The 20,754-nt window shown below is 35.8% G+C and overlaps 1 protein-coding gene across 1 annotated transcript in view; it reads right to left on the reverse strand.

Moving 5' to 3' along the window:
• Window positions 1–20,754, reverse strand: part of ALG6 (ALG6 alpha-1,3-glucosyltransferase) — a 53,384-nt gene that overhangs the window by 21,636 nt on the left and 10,994 nt on the right. The window contains 5 exon segments of the mRNA XM_065911731.1: window positions 2,516–2,580; window positions 3,252–3,334; window positions 6,856–6,944; window positions 8,101–8,190; window positions 15,159–15,243. Of these exon segments, the coding sequence (XP_065767803.1) occupies window positions 2,516–2,580; window positions 3,252–3,334; window positions 6,856–6,944; window positions 8,101–8,190; window positions 15,159–15,243 (412 nt within the window).

The raw sequence follows: 20,754 nt of genomic DNA on the forward strand, positions 1-20,754 counted from the left end.
CTTCAAAGTGAATGATCCATAGGGTGTCCAGAACAACTGTCAAAAATGCCTCTGCCCAAACTATAATATCAAATTTCAGAGCCCAAAAAGTAAAAAACAGTAATAACAAAAGCAGTAACAACAATATAAATAATAAGAGCAGTAAATACTTACATGGTATTTAGCACCTCCCAAGTAGTGTTTTAAATGTTTAACAAATGTGAATTAATTTAATTCTCAAGAAGCTTAAAAAGTAGGGTTCTTATCATCTCCATTTTACAAATGAGGAAAGTAAAGTAAATAGTGGTTAAAAAAGTGTGTTCCTACTGAGGAAACCAGATCTGAAAGAGACACGTGCACCCCAATGTTCATTGCAGCACTATTTATAATAGCCAGGACATGGAAGCAACCTAGATGCCCATCAGCAGATGAATGGATAAGGAAGCTGTGGTACATATACACCATGGAATATTACTCAGCTGTTAAAAAGAATTCATTTGAATCAGTTCTAATAAGATGGATGAAACTGGAGCCCATTATACAGAGTGAAGTAAGCCAGAAAGATAAAGACCAATACGGTATACTAACAAATATATATGGAATTTAGAAAGATGGTAATGATAACCCTATATGCAAAAAAGAAAAAGAGACACAGAAGTACAGAACAGACTTTTGAACTCTGTGGGAGAAGGTGAGAGTGGGATGTTTCGAAAGAACAGCATGTATATTATCTATGGTGAAACAGATCACCAGCCCAGGTGGGATGCATGAGACAAGTGCTCGGGTCTGGTGCACTGGGAAGACCCAGAGGAATCGGGTGGAGAGGGAGGTGGGAGGGGGGATCGGGATGGGGAATACGTGTAACTCTATGGCTGATTCATATCAATGTATGACAAAACCCACTGAAATGTTGTGAAGTAATTAGCCTCCAACTAATAAAAAAAAAAAAAAAAAAAAGTGTGTTCCTACAAAATGACATAATCCTGAAAGCTTCAAGAGTTTGATTCAAGTCACAGAGAAGACGACACTACAAATTTACCAGAATGGCTAAAAGGAAAATAACTGACAACTGTTGAGGATGAGCACCTACACCATTGCTCACAGGAGTCTCACTTGCTAGATTATGCTTAAAAACCATATGAGAATACTTAAAATTAAACATGTGCATACCCTATAACTCAGCAATTCCACTCATAAGAAATATATTTACATGCGTACAAAGAGATCCTCACAAGAAAGTTCAAAGCAGCATAGTTTTATCATAGCCAAAACCTGGAAACACTCCAAATGTCTATCAGTAATAAAATCATATGTACTCACGCAGTGGAATATTACAAAGCAGTGAGAAAGAGAAGAAACTACAAGTACAGAGAACTGCACGAATAACTCTCACAATGTTGAATCAAAAACACCTAACACAGAGGAATACCTACTGTGCTGTCTTTTTTATAGTAAATTCAAAAAAGGGGGAGAACCAAACTATAGTATTAGCAGTCAGTATGCGGCTATCTTTGAGAAAGGAGGAGGGAGAAGTACTAGGGCCGTGTACAGGGTCATTCTGGATACTAGCAATGTTTTACTTCTTGACATGGATAAAAGCCAATTCTTTTATGTTTTATGTATTTTTCTGAATGAATGTTAACATTTCAAAGTAAATATAGTTTTAAAAAATCTTATAAACAACTTCATGTTTCCTTTCTTTATCTCAGTGTTCTTGATATTATTAGACTATCTGAAAGCCATGAGTCTACAAAGTCAAAAAAAAACAAAACGATCAATTAGCAAAGTGGACAGAATAAAAAACATGGTGGAAGCAACTACATATTTGAATATCTTTCACAAGTCTTTTGACATATATGTATTTTAATTTTATTATTAAATAGACTAGAGACAAAAGGAAAAATGATTAATTAAGCAATCATGGTATGGATTTTTTTTCCTTTGGGACAGATGGAGACAGACAGCAATATTTAATACATTAGAAGACAAACTGGAGAGCCATGTACAGATTTTATCAACTTTCCTCTACAATTTGTTTATTTGAATGTTCCTTATTTTAGGTACCAAAAATTAAACACACAAAATCCACATAGATTTAATCATTAAATTTTAGTTTCCCGAAGCTTCCAGCTACCACTATCTGTTAGAAAAACACTTTGTTTTAAAACTCAAAAACTGGAAGTCTTTTTGTCAGTGTCAGATAATGTTTACAAAAGATAGAAGATGTTTTACCTTTTTAGTATTAGGAGAGCATCACTGTACTTGGCATTCTTTTTCTAACTTTCCAGAAGAGCTAATTAGTTACCAATGTTCTGTTCCCAAGCCAAATGGGTGTGAAAAAGCATTTCTACTTTTAATAAATCTGAACTTTACCTTTCAAGTAAACACTTGGTGAAGAGATATTTTTATCATTTTTAAAAGGTTTATATAAGCAAGAACCCTAGTAAATAAGACATTGTAGAAGACAACGTTATACAAACAGAGCCTAGATTTCATGATGTGCATCTGACTTCATTTCTGAATCAGTAAAGGATACTGAAAATGTCCATAGTCGATAAGAATAAGGCCTGGGTACAGCAATATGCATAATGCACTAGCAATCTGTAAAGAAAATTATTATGAAAAAAAAAGAAAATTATTATGAAATAATAAAGTAATCTGTTACTTGAATCAAACTGGGTAAATGCATAGTTTCATTTAACACAGTAGTAAATGTTCCATTCTTACCTATTTATCAAAATATATCATTTTTATAAAACAACTCTTTAAATACTGAAGTTTTCATGGAGGTGACATAGCATAGTCCAGTAAAAATGAAAAAAAAAAATCACTAAAAGGTATTTGTTAGAGAAAGCACTTTTAGATATACAAATCAGATAAATTAATCTAATAATTAATCTATATAAAATGACCAAAGAGAATATTCATTAACTGTGAATATGAGAATATATAGCAACTTTTCAAAATGCCTTTCAGTTGTCATTCTCCCAAGCCAACCCAACATTCAAATTTACCAGTTAAGCAATAAATTTAGCATGCTGTGTAACTCAGAAGTATATAACTTCTAAAATTCAGTGCCTCTTATTACTACAGTTGAGCATTAAAATAATTACTCTAAGATAAGTTAATGTTTCTAAATGAAAATTAATTGACAGAAGATATACTGTTCCCTATTATCTATTCCCAAAAGCATAGCTTCCTTAAGCTCTACATTAATAGCTAAGCTAATAAAGCATTTCAGAGATGAAATGTCAGGTTACTTCAAAACTTACCTTTTTCTTAGTTGAGATTTCTTTTAAACAACAACAGTACAGAACCACTGCAGGTATGTATATCAACAAATCAGCAATTAACACTGAAAAAACAAACAAATGATTTTAAGCGAGAGTCCATCAGGATTCACTATAACCTATTAATCGCCTCCCTCCAACCTTGAATGGGAATTCTATTAACACAAGGTTGGTACCCACTCTGGAGAAGGCAATGGCAACCCACTCCAGTACTCTTGCCTGGAAAATCCCATGGACAGAGGAGCTTGGTAGGCTGCAGTCCATGAGGTTGCTTAAGAGTCAGACATGACTGAGTGACTTCACTTTCACTTTTCAATTTCATGCATTGGAGAAGGAAATGGCAACCCACTCCAGTGTTCTTGCCTGGAGAATCCCAGGGACGGGGGAGCCTGGTGGGCTGCCGTCTATGGGGTCGCACAGAGTTGGACACGACTGAAGCGACTTAGCAGCAGCAGCTACCCACTCTGGACGAGTCCTTTCCACATGAAGCCCTTTCCATTCCCTTCACCTGTGCTTAATTTCAACTGATTTAGGACTAGAAAGTGTCTTAATTTCCTCTAATAAATTCACACATTAAATTAATTAAATGTATCTAATTCTCTCTTTGCCCTGAACTGGATTTAAAAATTAAGAATACTCAAAGCAAGGGAAGTAAATTTTTATTTTCCCCTCAATATCTATATGCTCCAAATTTCCTGATGTGAACAATACCTCAAATGTGGAGATGCATAGGAGAATCTTTTTAAATGTGAATATTTATAAAAATTCATAAATTTTTGCTAATTAATGCATACAAAGAGCTTGAGAGGCTGAGATGAAGAAGAAACTGAAAAAAAGTGGGGAAAAAATAAAGTAATTCATAATTCTGAATGTTCAGTCCTTTCAGAACAAAGAAAAACTAAAGTATTAAGTTCTTCAACAGTACAACATAGCTATCCAAAGAGCCTATTTTTTCCTTGTACCAGAAAACATATATTTAAGTTCAAGAATAAGGTAAACAATAGTAAACTATCAGTACAATGCATCAGATGCATGCAATCTATTTTCATCCCCAGATTCTACATTTAAGATGACACTGAAAAGCTGGAATATATTCAAAGGAGCACAAGCAGAGGCCTCAAAACCATAATTACATTCAAGAAACTGGTCATCTAATGAGAGCTGAAGTATCTAAGAATGTTTAACCTGGAGAGGAGATAACTTCACATGTCTGTAAGGTGTTAGGTATAAAAAGGATCAGACTTGTTCTGTGTGGCCCAAGGAAACAGAACTTCATATGACTATTGAAGGTTCAATATAAGAAGGAAATTTCTAATAATTGGAGTTCTTTGAAAATAGAGCAGACTGTGTCTAAAAGTCGTGAGTTTCCTCCATACAGGTACTGGCTCAGAAGCTAAACATCATGCGGTGAGTATGCAGTTCAGACAGGTTTAAAGCATTGGGGGGGTGGGGGGGGGTGGGAAGGGAGTGGTGTGGGAGAGGGAGAGGCAATGCAGGTTCTCTCTTGGACCTGAGATTCTATCATGGGGTGAATGCTAAAGAGAACAAATCTGACTAGATTTAGAATAATTAAGGAAAAAACCCATAAAAGCCTAAGTCTTATAAAGGTTTTAAAAGACGTAGTCTTCCATGCCCTGGCTATTATAAACAGTGCTGTGATGAACATTGGGGTGCACTTGTCTCTTTCAGATCTGGTTTCCTCGGTGTGTATGCTCAGAAGGGGGATTGCTGGGTCATATGGCAGTTATAATTCCAGTTTTTTAAGAAATCTCCACACTGTTCTCCATAGCGGCTGTACTAGTTTGCATTCCCACCAACAGTGTAAGAGGATTCCCTTTCCTCCACACCCTCTCCAGCATTTATTGCTTGTAGACTTTTGGATAGCAGCCATCCTGACTGGCGTGTAATGGTACCTCATTGTGGTTTTGATTTGCATTTCTCTGATAATGAGTGATGTTGAGCATCTTTTCATATGTTTGTTAGCCATCTGTATGTCTTCTTTGGAGAATGCCCATCAGCAGACGAATGGATAAGGAAGCTGTGGTACATATACACCACGGAATATTACTCAGCCATTAAAAAGAATTCATTTGAATCAGTTCTAATGAGATGGATGAAACTGGAGCCCATTATACAGAGTGAAGTAAGCCAGAAAGATAAAAACCAACACAGTATACTAATGCATATATATGGAATTTAGAAAGATGATAACGATAACCCTATATGCAAAACAGAAGAAGAGACACAGATGTACAGAAGAGAATTTTGGACTCTGTGGGAGAAGGCAAGGGTGGGATGTTTCGAGAGAATAGCATCGAAACATGTATATTATCTAGGGTGAAACAGATCACCAGCCCAGGTTGGATGCATGACACAAGTGCTCGGGCCTGGTGCACTGGGAAACCCAGAGGAATCAGGTGGAGAGGGAGGTGGGAGGTGGGATCAGGATGGGGAATACATGTAAATCCATGGCTGATTCATGTCAATGTATGACAAAAACCACTACAATATTGTAAAGTAATTAGCCTCCAACTAATAAAAATAAATGAAAAAAAAATTTAAAAATGTAGTCCTATTACTTTCAAATCTTAGCATACAATAAATGCTCAATAAACATTTGTTATAAAGATTAATATAGCAACACTACACAGCAATACAATGTATGATATACAACTGTTGTTGTTTAATTACAGTCGTGTCCAACTCTTTTACAACCCCATGGACTGTAGTCCACCAGTCTCCTCTGTCCATGGGATTTCCCAGGCAAGAATACTGAAGTGGGTTGCCACCTCCTTCTCCAAGGGATCTTCCCAACCCAACAACTGAACCTGAATTTCCTGCATTGGCAAATGGGCTGTTTACCCGAGCCAGTAGGGAAGCCCACACGACTGTACTTTACTTTAAAAGTGAAAAGGGGGAAACTTCCCTGGTGGTCCAGTGGCTAAGACTCTGAGTTCCCAATGCAGCGGGCCTGAGTTCGATTCCTGGTCAGGGAACTAGCTCCCATATGCCACAACTAAGGCCCAGCACAACCAAATAAATATTAAAAAAATAAATAAATAAAATAAGTGAAAGGGATTTATCAAAGCAAAGACCTAAACAATTAAAACTTTAATTCAGAGCTAGCCAACTTCAGGTGAGCTATTAATAATACCCTCACTTTACTGGGTCTCAGTTTCTCAGCTTAAGAATAACAACAGTATTTTACCTCATTTGGATGTCCATATTATTAAGTGCGATAATAACAAATGTAAAGCATCCAGAATTATTCATTTCTACTTTTTTGTGTTTTAGTTTACAATGCATTTGCTCAAACAGTATACATATATATACATATGTATAGTTGATTGATTTTCGCTCAGTCGTGTCTGACTCTTTGTGACCCCGTGGACTGTAGCCCACCAGGCTCCTCTGTTCACGGGATTCTCCAGGCAAGAATACTGGAGTGGGTTGCCATTTCCTTCTCCAGGGGATCTTATGTATAGTTACACAACTGTAAAAGTCAGTAAGGACAATAATAGAACCTGTCATCAGTTCAAAAAAATGTTTAATCCAATTTTACATTCAATATCTATTGCTCTTTTACCTGTTGCACGCATGAAGAGCTTATGTGCCTGACTCTCATATCCACGTGATGTATGGAGAGCAATCCAGTCTGGATTTATAAACTTTGCCCTGCAAATCAAAGCATATATACATGCACTTTATTCCCCATCGCTTTTAGCAATAAGGACACCTAGGACACATGAATCTATGTTGAGAAGTGGCCATTGCTTTTATAAAGCAATAGAGTTAAGGCTTAACTCTTTGTATTTAACCATGTGAAACTGACTAAAGCTTAAAATCTGAATCCACCCTGCTCACCTTCCAACAAACTCATGTAACATTTTAACTAAAAGTCCTACCTTCATGATAACTTTCAGTGTGAAAACAATCTAATGTGTCACCTTTCGTTTGCTAAACATGTACTTTGTAAACAGCGATATACTAGGACTGAGGATCACAGCTTTATAATTTATCATCTTTTCAGTTATCATAATAGGCTATAATAAATAGCTGTTAATCATAAATCATTGCATAAAACTGAACATAATTATTAAAGATAAATTAAGTTTTCAATCATATTACATTATCCAGAACACTGAAAAGTACAACTAGTTATCATGAAGTTTGGAGACATATTTTTTGTCCAGGAAGCTAATTTTTTAAAAATATGAAACAGTAAAATAAATAAGTTCAGAAGACACTGTGAAGAAGTTCCTCGAATTTCTACTGACACACTGCAGTTCTGAAATGGAATACCACTACAGAGTAGAACTGGGTCTCTACTATACAGAAGTGCCTTATCGTCTATAAAGCATTTCATGTCTGTAAAAGAAGGAATTCCAATCCAATCTTAAATCATAAGTGAAACACTACTACTTCTAGTACTACAGTACTTCTAGTTTCTAACTTGACTGGTTAATCACAATACCACCTAGACCTTTATTTTTCATTTACTTTGGGCCACTCCAGGAAAAAAGTTTTCCCATGTACAACTAACCGTATTAGATATATTTCTCAGTAAACCATGCATAATTGGTAACTTTTCTACTTTGAAACAAAGCTAGACTTTTTGCCTCTTTTTCTAGCCTTTCTACCAAAAAGATTACACAAATATTAAAACTCTGATAGTTAACTTTCCTACAAACCAATTATAAAGGCATGGTGCTCTACAAACCATAATACAATAATAGCTACAAACAATTTCTCCTCTAATCAACAAACTGTTCCTTACTACATCTGCTAAGGGCATAAATATGTAGAGTTATGCAAAGGAAGAAAAACTTACACATATGCACACAAAAAACTATGATAAGCTGTAAGAGGTGGATAGTCCAATCCCCAATACTGTAAATTGTTATCACTGCTGTTAAAATACCTGGGGAAAAAAGGAAAAAAAAAGCACCACTCCATCAATCAATATTCAAGAAATAGACATGTATTTAATATATCATGTCATTTAACTTAACATGAAAAAACATATAAGGTAAAAAAATCATCTAAATTTTTTCTTTTCTTCTTTTCTTAAAAATTTTTGTGAATTCACAATTAAAATTGTTAATGAGTAGTGTGACTAAATTATTATCTAAACCAAAGTACTCTTAAGAGTAAAAGAGGAAGCTATTAATAATTAAGCCATAACACTACAGGTAAACCAAGATTGTCACAGGCAAATTGGAACTTGTTGTCATTCTACTATTAGTAAACTTAAACAATGACTAGTACTTATACAAAAGAAAATATGCAACAAAAAAGAGAATTTGCTTCTGACAGTCTAAAAATTACAGAAACAATGTGAAATCACAATTTTAAAAAGTAAAAAATTTATGTTAATACCATGTAAAGATTTGGTTTGCAAAGAAAGAAATACTGCATGAAACAGTAGACTTATTAATATCACTTTGAACACAATTCAACCAACATTTAATGAGAGCCTATTACATGCAAAATTCTGTGAATTAAGGAAAAACACTATATGTAAAATTCATAAATTAACAGGCTCTTCCAGTTGGTTAGAATGGGAAGAAACTATATATAAATACTGTGACTCAAGAAATGAAAATTTACATAGACTACATAGACTATAGTAAATTTACATAGACTCCTTAACTATAATCTTTATAACTAGACAGCTTCTTCTATCCAATTAATTATCTCAATCATTAGAAGAATTTATAATAATGGACACCAAACTATATACAACATAAATAACCACTATCCCTAAGCCTGTTTCAGTCAGTTCAGTTGCTCAGTCATGTCCAACTCTTTGCGACCCCATAGACTGCAGCTAGGCCTCCCTGCCCATCGACAACTCCCAGAGTTTATGCAAACTCATGTCCATTGAGTCAGTGATGCCTTCCAACCATCTCATCCTGTCGTCCCCTTCTCCTCCCACCTTCAATCTTTCTCAGCATCAGGGTCTTTTCTAATGAGTCAGTTATTCGCCTCAGGTGGCCAAAGTATTGTTTGGAGTTTCAGCCTCAACATCAGTCCTTCCAATGAATATTCAGAGCTGATTTCCTTTAGGATGAACTGGCTGGATCTCCTTTGCAGTCCGAGGGACTCTCAAGAGTCTTTTCCAACACCACAGTTCAAAAGCATCAGTTCTTTGGCGCTCAGCTTTCTTCACAGTCCAACTCTCACATCCATACATGACTACTGGAAAAACCATAGCTTTGACTAGCCAGACCTTTGTTAGCAAAGTAATGTCTCTGCTTTTTAATATGCTGTCTAGGTTGGTCATAACTGTTCTTCCAAGGAGCAAGCGTCTTTTAATTTCATGGCTGCAGTCACTCTGCAGTGATTTTGGAGCCCCCAAAAATAAAGTCTGTCACTGTTTCCACTGTTTCCCCATCTATTTACCATGAAGTGATGGGACCGGATGCCATGATCTTAGTTTTCTGAATGTTGAGCTTTAAGCCAACTTTTTCACTCTCCTCTTTCACTTTCATCAAGAGGCTCTTTAGTTCTTCTTTACTTTCTGCCATAAGGGTGGTGTCCTCTGCATATCTGAGGTTATTGATATTTCTCCCAGCAATCTTGATTCCAGCTTGTGCTTCATCCAGCCCAGCATTTCTCATGATGTACTCTGCATATAAGTTAAATAAGCAAGGTGACAATACACAGCCTTGACATACTCCTTTTCCTATTTAGAACCAGTCTGTTGTTACATGTCCAGTTCTAACTGTTGCTTCCTGACCTGCATACAGATTTCTCAAGAGGCAGGTCAGGTGGTCTGGTAATCCCATCTCTTTAAGAATTTTCCATAGTTTGTTGTGGTCCACACAATCAAAGGCTTTGGCATAGTCAATAAAGCATAAGTAGATGCTTTTCTGGAACTCTCTTGCTTTTTCAATGATCCAATAGGTGTTGGCAATTTGATCTCTGTAGGGCCACCCAAGACGGACGGGTCATGGTGGAGAGTTCTGACAAAACGTGGTCCGCTGGAGAAGGGAACAGCAAACCACTTCAGTAGTCTTGCCTTGAGAACCCCATGAACAGTATGAAAAAGCAAAAAAAAAAAAAAAAAAAAGCCTGTTTCAAATGGGTCACAATTTTTTGACATCACAATCCCTTACTCTGAGACTGAAGAAAAAATTTTTAAGTTGGCATTTATCATGATCCAGTTAATTAACCTACTACAGTTGACCCTGAACAACATATGGATTAGGGGCACTGACTCTCCATGCAGTTGAAAATCCAAGTATAATTTACAGTCAGCTATCTCTCTCCGAGGTTTCTCTGGATTTAGGTTCCACAACCTTGGATTCAGCCAACCATGGATTCTGTAGTACAGTATTTACTATTGAAAGAAATCCATGTATTAATGGATCTGCACAGTTCAAACCCATGTTGTTCAAGGATCAGCTGGATTCACCTTCAAAAAGTCCACTTCTCTTAGTGTCTGATGCTCAATATGTAGGCTTGCATGTAGGGAGTGAGGATTAATAAAATGACCAAGGCGTGCTAGGCAGCCAGGGGCACAGTGCAGCATGGTACCATCTGGAGACAATTATCCACCCCAGCAGCTACATCCACGTGAAAATCCTGGGTCCTGTGTCTCAAAATCAACACGCAATGTAAGTCGGAGTCCCTTTCAACAGCTTGAAACTGGGAAGCCGGGCCAGGCCAATAGTGGAGACCAGAGGACCCACTTCTCTAAACAGGGTCACCTGAACACAGGTACCAAACTGTGTTATTTCCAAATTCACGTAATGACAGGGTGCATTAGCACAAGGTTTTATTGTATTTACCTCACAGAGTTGTTGAAGGACTGAATTAAACATGTAAAACTGTTAAGCAACTGCCTGACACAAAGTGAGTGTCCAATAGGAGTTCTAATTGGTCATTAGCTACAAAACCACTGGGATGGATACAGTAGTGGAAAAGCATCAAATAATTCAAAAATCACATTTTGAACAATACAATTTGATTTGTTTTTCAGCTTCTTCTAAGGCAAAAGCTATTTTTCATTTACTTTAACATTGAGATCCACTGGAGATAACAAAGGAGGCATGGATGGTAAGCATGCAAAGATATACACTAACAGTAAAACCACTGGTTAGACTGGGAAGAAGGAATAACAGAGCTAACAACTGTGCTACTTATCTTTATGGAAATGCATAAGGAAGAAGAGAGAAATTCATGGAAGAAGATAGCTTAAAAATGTTTCAAGTAAAGCTTCAAAATCTACCTGTAGAAACAAAGCAAATAGTTAATTCTCCTGCTTTATGTGTCTTAGATCCACCTGAAAAGTTGGATAAATACCATTGAAATGTCCTTTCCCACTGAATTCCCATGTAATCTCAGTAGATGTTTTATCAGAAAAAAAACTCTAGCTGCCACAACAAACTACAAAATTAGTCCAAGTGTGTTATCATTAACTTCAAAATGTAATTTTTTCTAATACATCGTGGATATTTTTGCTTTGTACAAAAATATATTCTGTTTTAAAACAGTTCCAAACTTAAAGAAGTTTCAAGAACAGTTCAAAGAATGTCTATATATCAAATGTAAAAATTTAATAAAAAACAACCTTAAGAAAAATTCAAAGATAAGAACAGAAAGAAGATATTTATTTTATACATATACACGCACCAAAACAAATGATTAAAATGCAGAACACTATTATACACTGCCAAATACTACAGCAGACAGACTTTAAACAGTCACCCCTATGAACCCATCTCCTGGTATTCCTGCCATGCGTGTGCACAATCAATTCCCTCCCCTTGAGTGTGGATAAGACAAGTGACTTGCTAGTTAACAACCAAGTACCAAAAAAGTGATAGGACGATCATTCTTAGGCTTATGTTTTACATAGATGCCGGCTAAGCTACAGAGTACTCCCTTTCACTGACTTGGAAGAAGAAAAACTGTCACATTTCAGTAAGGGGGCATAATGGAGAAGCCACACAGCAAGAAACTGCAGGGAGACTCCAGAAGATAAAGGCAGCTTCCAACAAGAAACCAAAGCACTTAGTTTTATAGCTGCAAGGAAATTAACTCTGGCAATAACTTGAGGGAACTTGGAAATGGTTCTTTCCCCAGCTGCACCTCTGATAAGACTGCAATCCCAGATGACAACTGGATTGCAGCCTCCGGAGACTCTGATCATAATACTGAAATAAGCTGTGCCTGGACTTCCATAATAAATGTGTGTTTTGGATTTCCCCGGAGGTACGGTGGTTAAGAATCCTCCTGCCAATGGAGGGGACACAGGTTCGATCGCTGGTCCTGGAAGATTCCACATGCTGTGGGGCAACTGAGCCGGTGAACCGCAACTGCTGAAGCCTGTGCACCTAGAGCCCACGTTCCTCAACAAGAGAAATCACAGCAATGAGAAGCTTAGCACCACAACTGGACAGTAGCTCCCACTTGCCACAACTAGGGAAAGTCCAGGCACAGCAATGAGGAACCCAGGGCAGCCAAAAATAAAAAATAAATGTGTGTTTAAGTAATTACTATTTTTGTGGTCATTTGTTACACAGCAGAGAAAGTTAATGTAATTTTTTAATCTTAAAATCACACAAATCATTACAAAAAAGATCAGCAGTTCATCAGTAACATGGGAGAAATATACAAATATGCAAATTTTAGAAAAATTTGATGATCAGTAAATACACCAGGGGCTTCCCAGGTAACACAATGGCAAAGAATCTGCCTGTCAATGCAGAGACACAAGAGACGTGGGTTTGATCCCTGGGTTGGGAAGATGCCCTGGAGAGGGGAATGGCAACCCACTACAGTATTCTTGCCTGGAAAATCCCATGAACAGATGAGCCTGGTGGGCTATAGTCCATGCGGTCATGAAGAGTCAGACATGAAGGAAACTCAACATCACAAGTACTCAAGGAAATGGAAATTTTAGAAGTCTGGTGTTATTATCGGTAAGGGTAAGAGATATTCTGGTATTGGTATCTATTATAACTGGCTACTTTAGAGATTCCGCTTCTAGGAATCTACCTAGAAAAAACATGTACACATGCATATAGGAGAAATGTACTTTAGTTAATCAGTCCCCTACCAAAATATATTTAGGCTTCTCATAACAATGCTGAAATAAACAGTGATTCCTACAATTCCTCACCTATAAAACTATGATGTTGTTTTAAAAAGCAACACTGCCTGCACTGAGCCAGGCATTTCTATTAATGATTGCTTTAAGGGTGGAAAAGATTTTGCTCCACAACAAAAAGAGACATAGAAAATAAGGTATTCCTATTATTCCTGGCTGGTTGTACAAAGTCACAGTGCTGGTAGTCTTGGCAGCCATGTGATCTTGGGGTTTATAAAAATTATAAAAATTGTCATTTAAAGAAAAAAGTTGTTTTCCTCTATAACTTTCAACTATGTATAATGAAATGGAATAAATCAAGTTTTAAAATTTAGAATTATAAAACTGACATTTTAAAACTTTACCTGATAGATTCTGATTTCATATTTCAGACAACTTGAAAGTTTTGACTATAACTTTCTAGATGAAGACAGAAAGACTTCACACTTGGAAAAGTGAAGTTAAAAAATAAGAAACCATTCTTTCAGTCACATTACTAGGTAACAAAAATGGCAAACTAATAAAATTTGACAAAATTAGACAATTCAAAATATTAGAAATGTTATTTCCAATACAGATTTATATTCACTGTTGAAAATAGTGAACCTGTCCCAAGTATATATTTTCTGTTTTGTAAACTGTGTCATTGAGATATATCTTTTTCAATGACAGTCATTAGGAATGATTTAACAATAAACTTCAAACTACAAAAAAAAAGAAATCACACCATTTAAGCATTAAAACTTGGTGCTTTCACTGCCATGGCCTCTGATTCAATCCCTGGCCAGGGAACTAAGATCCTACAAGCTGTGCAGTGAGGTCAAAAATAACCAAAAAACAAATATGCACACATCTATCAAAAAAAAAAAAAGAATATCAAATATTTAGCTGATCTGTATTATAAATTCTCCAAATTTGGAGTAGATAGAGCCAACCTATTAATAGAGAGTTCAATGTGAAGTTCTTATATATAACTCTCTTTCATAAGGAGTTAAATAAAAGCAGTGACTAAAGCAATCAAGAGAATGATATAAACAGTCTGTATAACCAGGTTTAATCAAATAATCTACCAGGCACATAATAAGTAAAAAAGAATACTGTCATCAATTATCAGAACATGTTCAACAAAAATGGCAATGCCTAGATTTTTTGAAGACATAACTACAGCTAACATTTATTGAGAGCTCATTACACTTCAGGCACTGGTGTAAGTGCTTTAAGTGAATCATTTTATTCAATCTTCACAATAACCCAGTGAAATATGTATTCTATTATTTCTATTCTATGAGTGATAAAACTGGCAGAGACAGTTAAATAACTTGCCAAAGCTCACACTGCCAGTAAAGAATACAGTCTCTGTCTGAACACTGATACACACACATACACATGCAGTCTGACTCGAACATCTACACTCTTCATCACTAAGCTACTGCCTCTTTACATCTCATAGGCTCCTAACAAAGAAACTTTGAGAAACCGCCAAAAGAAATACTCTTAGTCCATAAACTTTCACAGTTTATATCCTGAGGAGCTTTCATGGCATACAGTGTCCTATCCTTAAAGTTCTAGTTTAGTATCATATTCCAGCTGGTAGCTGAGTATATGGTAACTTTCAGGAGGATAAAATTCCAAAATGAGCTGACAATATACAGGATAACACATGTGACTTCAATAAATAGGAAGAGAGGATGCTAAAGATGAAGAAACAGTGTATTTTCCTTTTAAGTAACTTCAAATAATCTGTATTAACTGACTGATAAACAATAAAATCAAGTTAAAATTATCCATACCATTGTTTGATGGGTAAATTAAAAGTAATCTCTTGCCAGTGTCTCTGAGCTTCATAATCACCAAACATAGGGGGCTTTCCAGCACCTAAAATAATAAGGAAAAAAAAAGCAAAATAAATTTATACTTTATTTATCATTGTCTTACGGCGATCACATTCAAAGAATGAGGAAGGGCAGATACTGAGGTGACAACTGAGATAATGTTAGGGGAGCATATGAAGCTGAGTGGGGACCAGTAGATGTTCACTGCAGAGCACTCACCGTGTGAGAGCCACTGCCTTCCTCTGCCCTAAGAAACAAAACAGAACGTCCTGTCCCACTGTCAGCTACATAAGCTCTTTAAATTAGCATTTTCTGTTTAAAAGAAAGCCAATTTTTGTTTATTTTCAACTCCCCTCCCCAGTATTTAGATTATATCAGTACCTCTCTTAACACAATCAATATAAATTTCCCAAAGCTGCATGTAAATTGGAATTTTGTTAACTCCAGTTCACTGAAAGACTCAGTATTTTTCTTAAATGGCAAAAAATTCTATAAAGCAAAGAATCTTAAAATATATATATATAATGTACTAGTGACTTTATTTCCTCATGAAAATTTTCTAAACTATAAAGATAGTACAGATGGAAGGACACAGAAGTGACCTCAAAGGTCAGAGAAGAGGTCTGAATTCTAGCCCTGCTAGCACGCTGAGTGACACTGTGACCCCGAGCAAATGACCTTCGCTCTCTCAGCCTCAGCACACTAAAAGCAGAATCAATACTATCACACCTAAAGGACTGTTGAAATAAAGAAGATAATGAACATCAAATGCTCTGTGTAGTACCTGGTATGCATAAACACTCAATAAATATCAACACTAACTAGGTTTCTTTTAATTTTTTTTTTTTTTTGGCCATGCCATGCAGCTTGTGGGATCTTAGTTCTCTGACCAGGGATGGAACCCACACCCTATGCACTAGAAGCACCCAGTCTTGACCACTAGACCACCAGGGGAAATCCTTTACTTAGCTTTTAATTAACGAGTTGATAATACTAACCACAAGATATCCAAGTTTATTTTTATTTCATGAGAAACACTATAAACTATACTGTCCAATAAGTATCATAAAACAATTGTAATAACATATGTCTATATATTTTTACAAAGAGCTTTTACAAACTAACTATAAATAACTTAAGGTCAAGTATAGAACCAAAAACCAAAGACATTGATTAGGTCAGGGTTTGATGTCAAATGAATTATATTAAAAACTGCCAGTTTATAGTTTACTTCTAAATTGCAAATAAGGGATAATGGATCTTTAATAACTAACAATAGACAGGGTCTACCACATGCCAAATACAACAATGAAGTAGGGATTATTATCATCCCCAGTTTATAGCTGGCAAACTGGAAACAAGGGTCACCGAGGTAATGAGTAGCAGAGTCTGGACTGGAACCCAGGCAGACCGGCTCGGTAATTCTTTTCCTAGCTCCTACTGTGTATTGCCTCACAACTTGGTTAAGTTGGTGCCTCAACAACTAGGTTGTTAACCTTAAATCATTTTACATGACATAAAGGTAGTTCCACTTAGTAAATAGTAAACAACCACTATTTAGTTGGCAGTTGATTACAAAATTTTGTGAGAAAGCCCGAATAGGTACAGTATAAAGGTTCTCAATCAGCAAGTAAAAAAATCACATGTAGTCATATATTCATTAATCCATTGGGAAGGTGTACCACATTGGTGAATGACATATTATCACTTTTTACTCTAACCCAGATGTTCTCTAGCTTTGAAACACAACATTAAGTAGATTTTTTGCATTTTAATAGCCATATTATACCACTATTCCCTAAATGCTAGCATCTCCACCAAGGAGATACGCCCTATATGAGATAATCATGGGGAAAGCAGACTAACATCTCCAAAAAGTATACACAGTGAGTGACTGCCACGAAGAACTGCCCACAGTACAGACACATGGATACACACACAAAAACCTACCCCTGTCTCTCTCTTGGAAAGTACTATGTCTTCATTTTTGCTTTCTCAGAATGTAATTGCACCTAGCAGATTCTCTGTGAATGACGATGTAGCAAGGATGTCAATATTATCAACATGATATAACAAGGATTTTAAGTTAAAAAAGATCTGAATTTTTGAGTCTCTGGTTTTCCACTTACCAAACGTGCAACGCTAAGCAGTCTGTGACGGCAGACCAATAATTATGCCAAGGCTACTTAACACAACGCCCATGTATTGGTTCCTGCCTCAAAACATCTTTCAGTTACAATCTGACACTTTGAAATTCCAAGCCTCCGTTCATGCTGCTTACTCCCTCTCCCTATTCATATAACTCTTGTACCAACTCACATCCAATGTTTAGGAACCATCTCAACTGCCAAATTTGCCACAAAACCTTTCTTTATAAATTAAAAGCATGCTGATCATTAATCATTGACTTCTCAGAAGGGCAAACTATAGACATCATACTTATATAATATGGTTAGATAGCATCACTGACTCAATAGACATGAATCTGAGCAAACTCCAGGACAGAGTAAAGGACAGGGAAGCCTGGCGTGCTGCAGTCCTTGGGGTCGCAGAGTTGGACATGATTTGGTGACTGAACAACAACAACAATATATTTTAAGCATTACTCATCAAACCTCTATATTATTATTTTATTATTCAAACAAGTGGTGAAATACTTATTTTTCCTTACATGAGGCCAGGGATTCTCAGTGTGATTACAGAAAAAGAATTATTAGCAACTTCAGTAGTGAAAACATTTTTAAGTACTTAAGAGCAAAATAAAGTGCCAAGAACTTTAGATGTAACTCATTTGATCCTCAACCTATGATTTTATCAGCATTTTACTGATGAGGAGACTAAAACTCTGAAATTTTAAATAACTTGTGCGTCACACAGTCAGTGAGACACAGTAACATTCAAACTCATGGCCGTTTAATCTTAGTGCCTGAGTCCTTGTCAAAGAATAAATGATTTGAATACATATAAAATCATGACTTGAGTAAGAAATAGAAGACAAGAGACATTACAAAAAATAAACACCAAACGAAGTCTATCAATTGTTTAGTGAATTGAAAACCTGTTACCACAGTATCTCAGAGCAGTATCTCCTTTTGTTTAACAAACGGCATATTAAAAAAGCAGAAATCAAACCCTAAGTAAAGCAGGTTTTTAAAAAGGAAAAAAATTGACTTCTCATGATACTTATGTTTTCAGTATCATATATTTTGTCACATGATTATACTATTTTCTAACAGCAACCCAAGTGAGAATTTTAGCCAATGGACACAGAATGTGATTTTTCCAGAGTTCAAAGGAAACATATTTTGAAACACACAGTATATACTTTCAATTAAAACTTGCTCCGTTAACTGAACAGAATGGGAAATTAACCTACAATTTTTTAAAAAGAGGAAAATAATTCCCCAATGAATTAACTGCATCCTTGCATGTGCATTTTACAGATGTACGTATGTACGCTGGTGGGTATGTTTCTTTTTAAGCATACAGCTACTGTCTATGGGAAGATAGGAATTGATTTTTATTGTTTCTTTTGTTTTTCTTTGTTTTTTGGTCTACTGGGATAATAAAAGTCATAGAGCATCTTAAGTAATTTTCTATACCTGAAAAAATCCAACTATCTAGATTTTCTTAAATTGCTCTAGACTTGTGGTCAATGTGGAGGAATTTATTACCATTCTCTAACAAATAGAAGAATGGATAATGACTCTCTTTAGGGTTGAGAAACAAGTTTCTATCCAGAGTCTGACCTACTTCAATAAATTCAGCTGACACTGGCTATGAAATTAGTACTTAAGTTTTTAAAACTGCTAAAGTGCCCTTAAAGCAACCCAGAAGGACAACCCAACTGCACCTAAGGGAGCCTCACTTGGGAAGGGCAAAAAGGATTCCTTCTACTGTGATTAATTCTACAAATTCATTTACATGAGATTCAGAATTACATAAAGAAAACATATTAATGTACATTTACAAAACTCCAATTTTGTCTCATTCTTAGGAAAATGAGCTTAAGCGCCGGTTAAATGTTCGTTTTATTAATTGCTGAATTGTTCAGAATTATGTTAGAATTTAAAAAACAAGTAGTTTCTTTGATAACAATATATACTAATTGCCTTTACATTGAAATTTTAAACATTCTAAGGGAAGAGAATATGGCTAAAATTTTCCCTAATAATTCCCCTTTTATATGCTCCCAGTGAGTGAGAAGAAACATTACAAATAACAATGGGTAAGCGGAGAGAAACTATACAGTATGTGCATCTCCAAAGAAGAAATAATGAACTAATACTAAGCAATCTCACCTGAGCTTCCTCACTCCACTGTTTCCTAATTACGATCTTAAGCAAAATGAAAAGCAAACTAAAATAAGCACGTTAAAAGCAAACTATAATCAAAAAGTATTTCAATTATAGAGGGGAAAAAAATCTCAACAGAAACACAGATGTTGCGCTCTTTAAGTAATCCTCCCAATCTCCTATGATACAGAAGTTTGTCACATGCGAATGGTGTTAACACTCTTTACGACAGAGTTGGGAACTCTGACAGAGTAACCATTTTGGCATTTCTATTTTTCTCATCTGAAAAATGACTAAAAAATAAAATGTAACAACCACCTACAAAAGATGCTACAAACATTTCCATGTACAGTAACAATACTCTTCTTACAGAGTAATCCAAAAGTACTCTTGTCCTGTTGACTTTCTTAGAAGACAGTTTAAGAGGAAGGTTTAACTTTTTTTGAAGTATAGTTGATTTACAATGTTGTGTTAGTTTCAGGTGTACAACAAAGAGATTCAGTTAAACATACAAGTATATCTACTTTTTCAGATTCTTTTCCCTTATAGCTTATTCAAGATATTGAACATAATTTCCTGTGCTATAAAGTATGTCCTTATTGATTATCTATTTTATATATAGTAGTATATATATGTTATTCCCAACCTTCTGAGTATCCCTCCCACCCTTGCCCCTTTGGTAACTGAAAATTTGTTTTCTGTGTCTGCGAGTCTGTGAGTTTTTAAATAAGTCCATTTTGATTCCACATATATATGATATCACATGATATTTGTCTTACATATTTCCAAAGACAACTTTTAATTGAGTTTTTCCTTAGCCCTCCATAACCCATTCCAGCTACCAAGTAACTCCCTCCTTCCGTTCATTCACTAACAAAGTTCCTAAAAGCTGCTAAGTCTACTTATTAATTCCCACTTAGTCATTTATGGTATGATAATTAGGAGGCTCACAATGGCCTCCTCATGATCCTCTATTTTAAATTTTCATTCTATTTGACATGTCAAGAATTTGACAGTTAGCTAGTCCTTATTTCTTAAAATTCCTTGATTTCCTGGCTTCCAGGATAGTAACTCCTCTAGGCTCTAATCCTACATCGTTTCTTCTCAGTCATCCTTAATCATTCCCCTTTCTCCACGGTTAAGTCTGTTTTCTCAGAGGTTAAATCTGTTTTCACAATACACACACTCCTAACTCTGTGGCTTCAACCGTCATCTGTATCAACCTTTTGTAAACATCAAAATAACCTGTGGTTCTTTAA

Source organism: Muntiacus reevesi, chromosome 1, assembly GCF_963930625.1.
Source record: "Muntiacus reevesi chromosome 1, mMunRee1.1, whole genome shotgun sequence".
Lineage (NCBI taxonomy): Eukaryota > Metazoa > Chordata > Mammalia > Artiodactyla > Cervidae > Muntiacus > Muntiacus reevesi.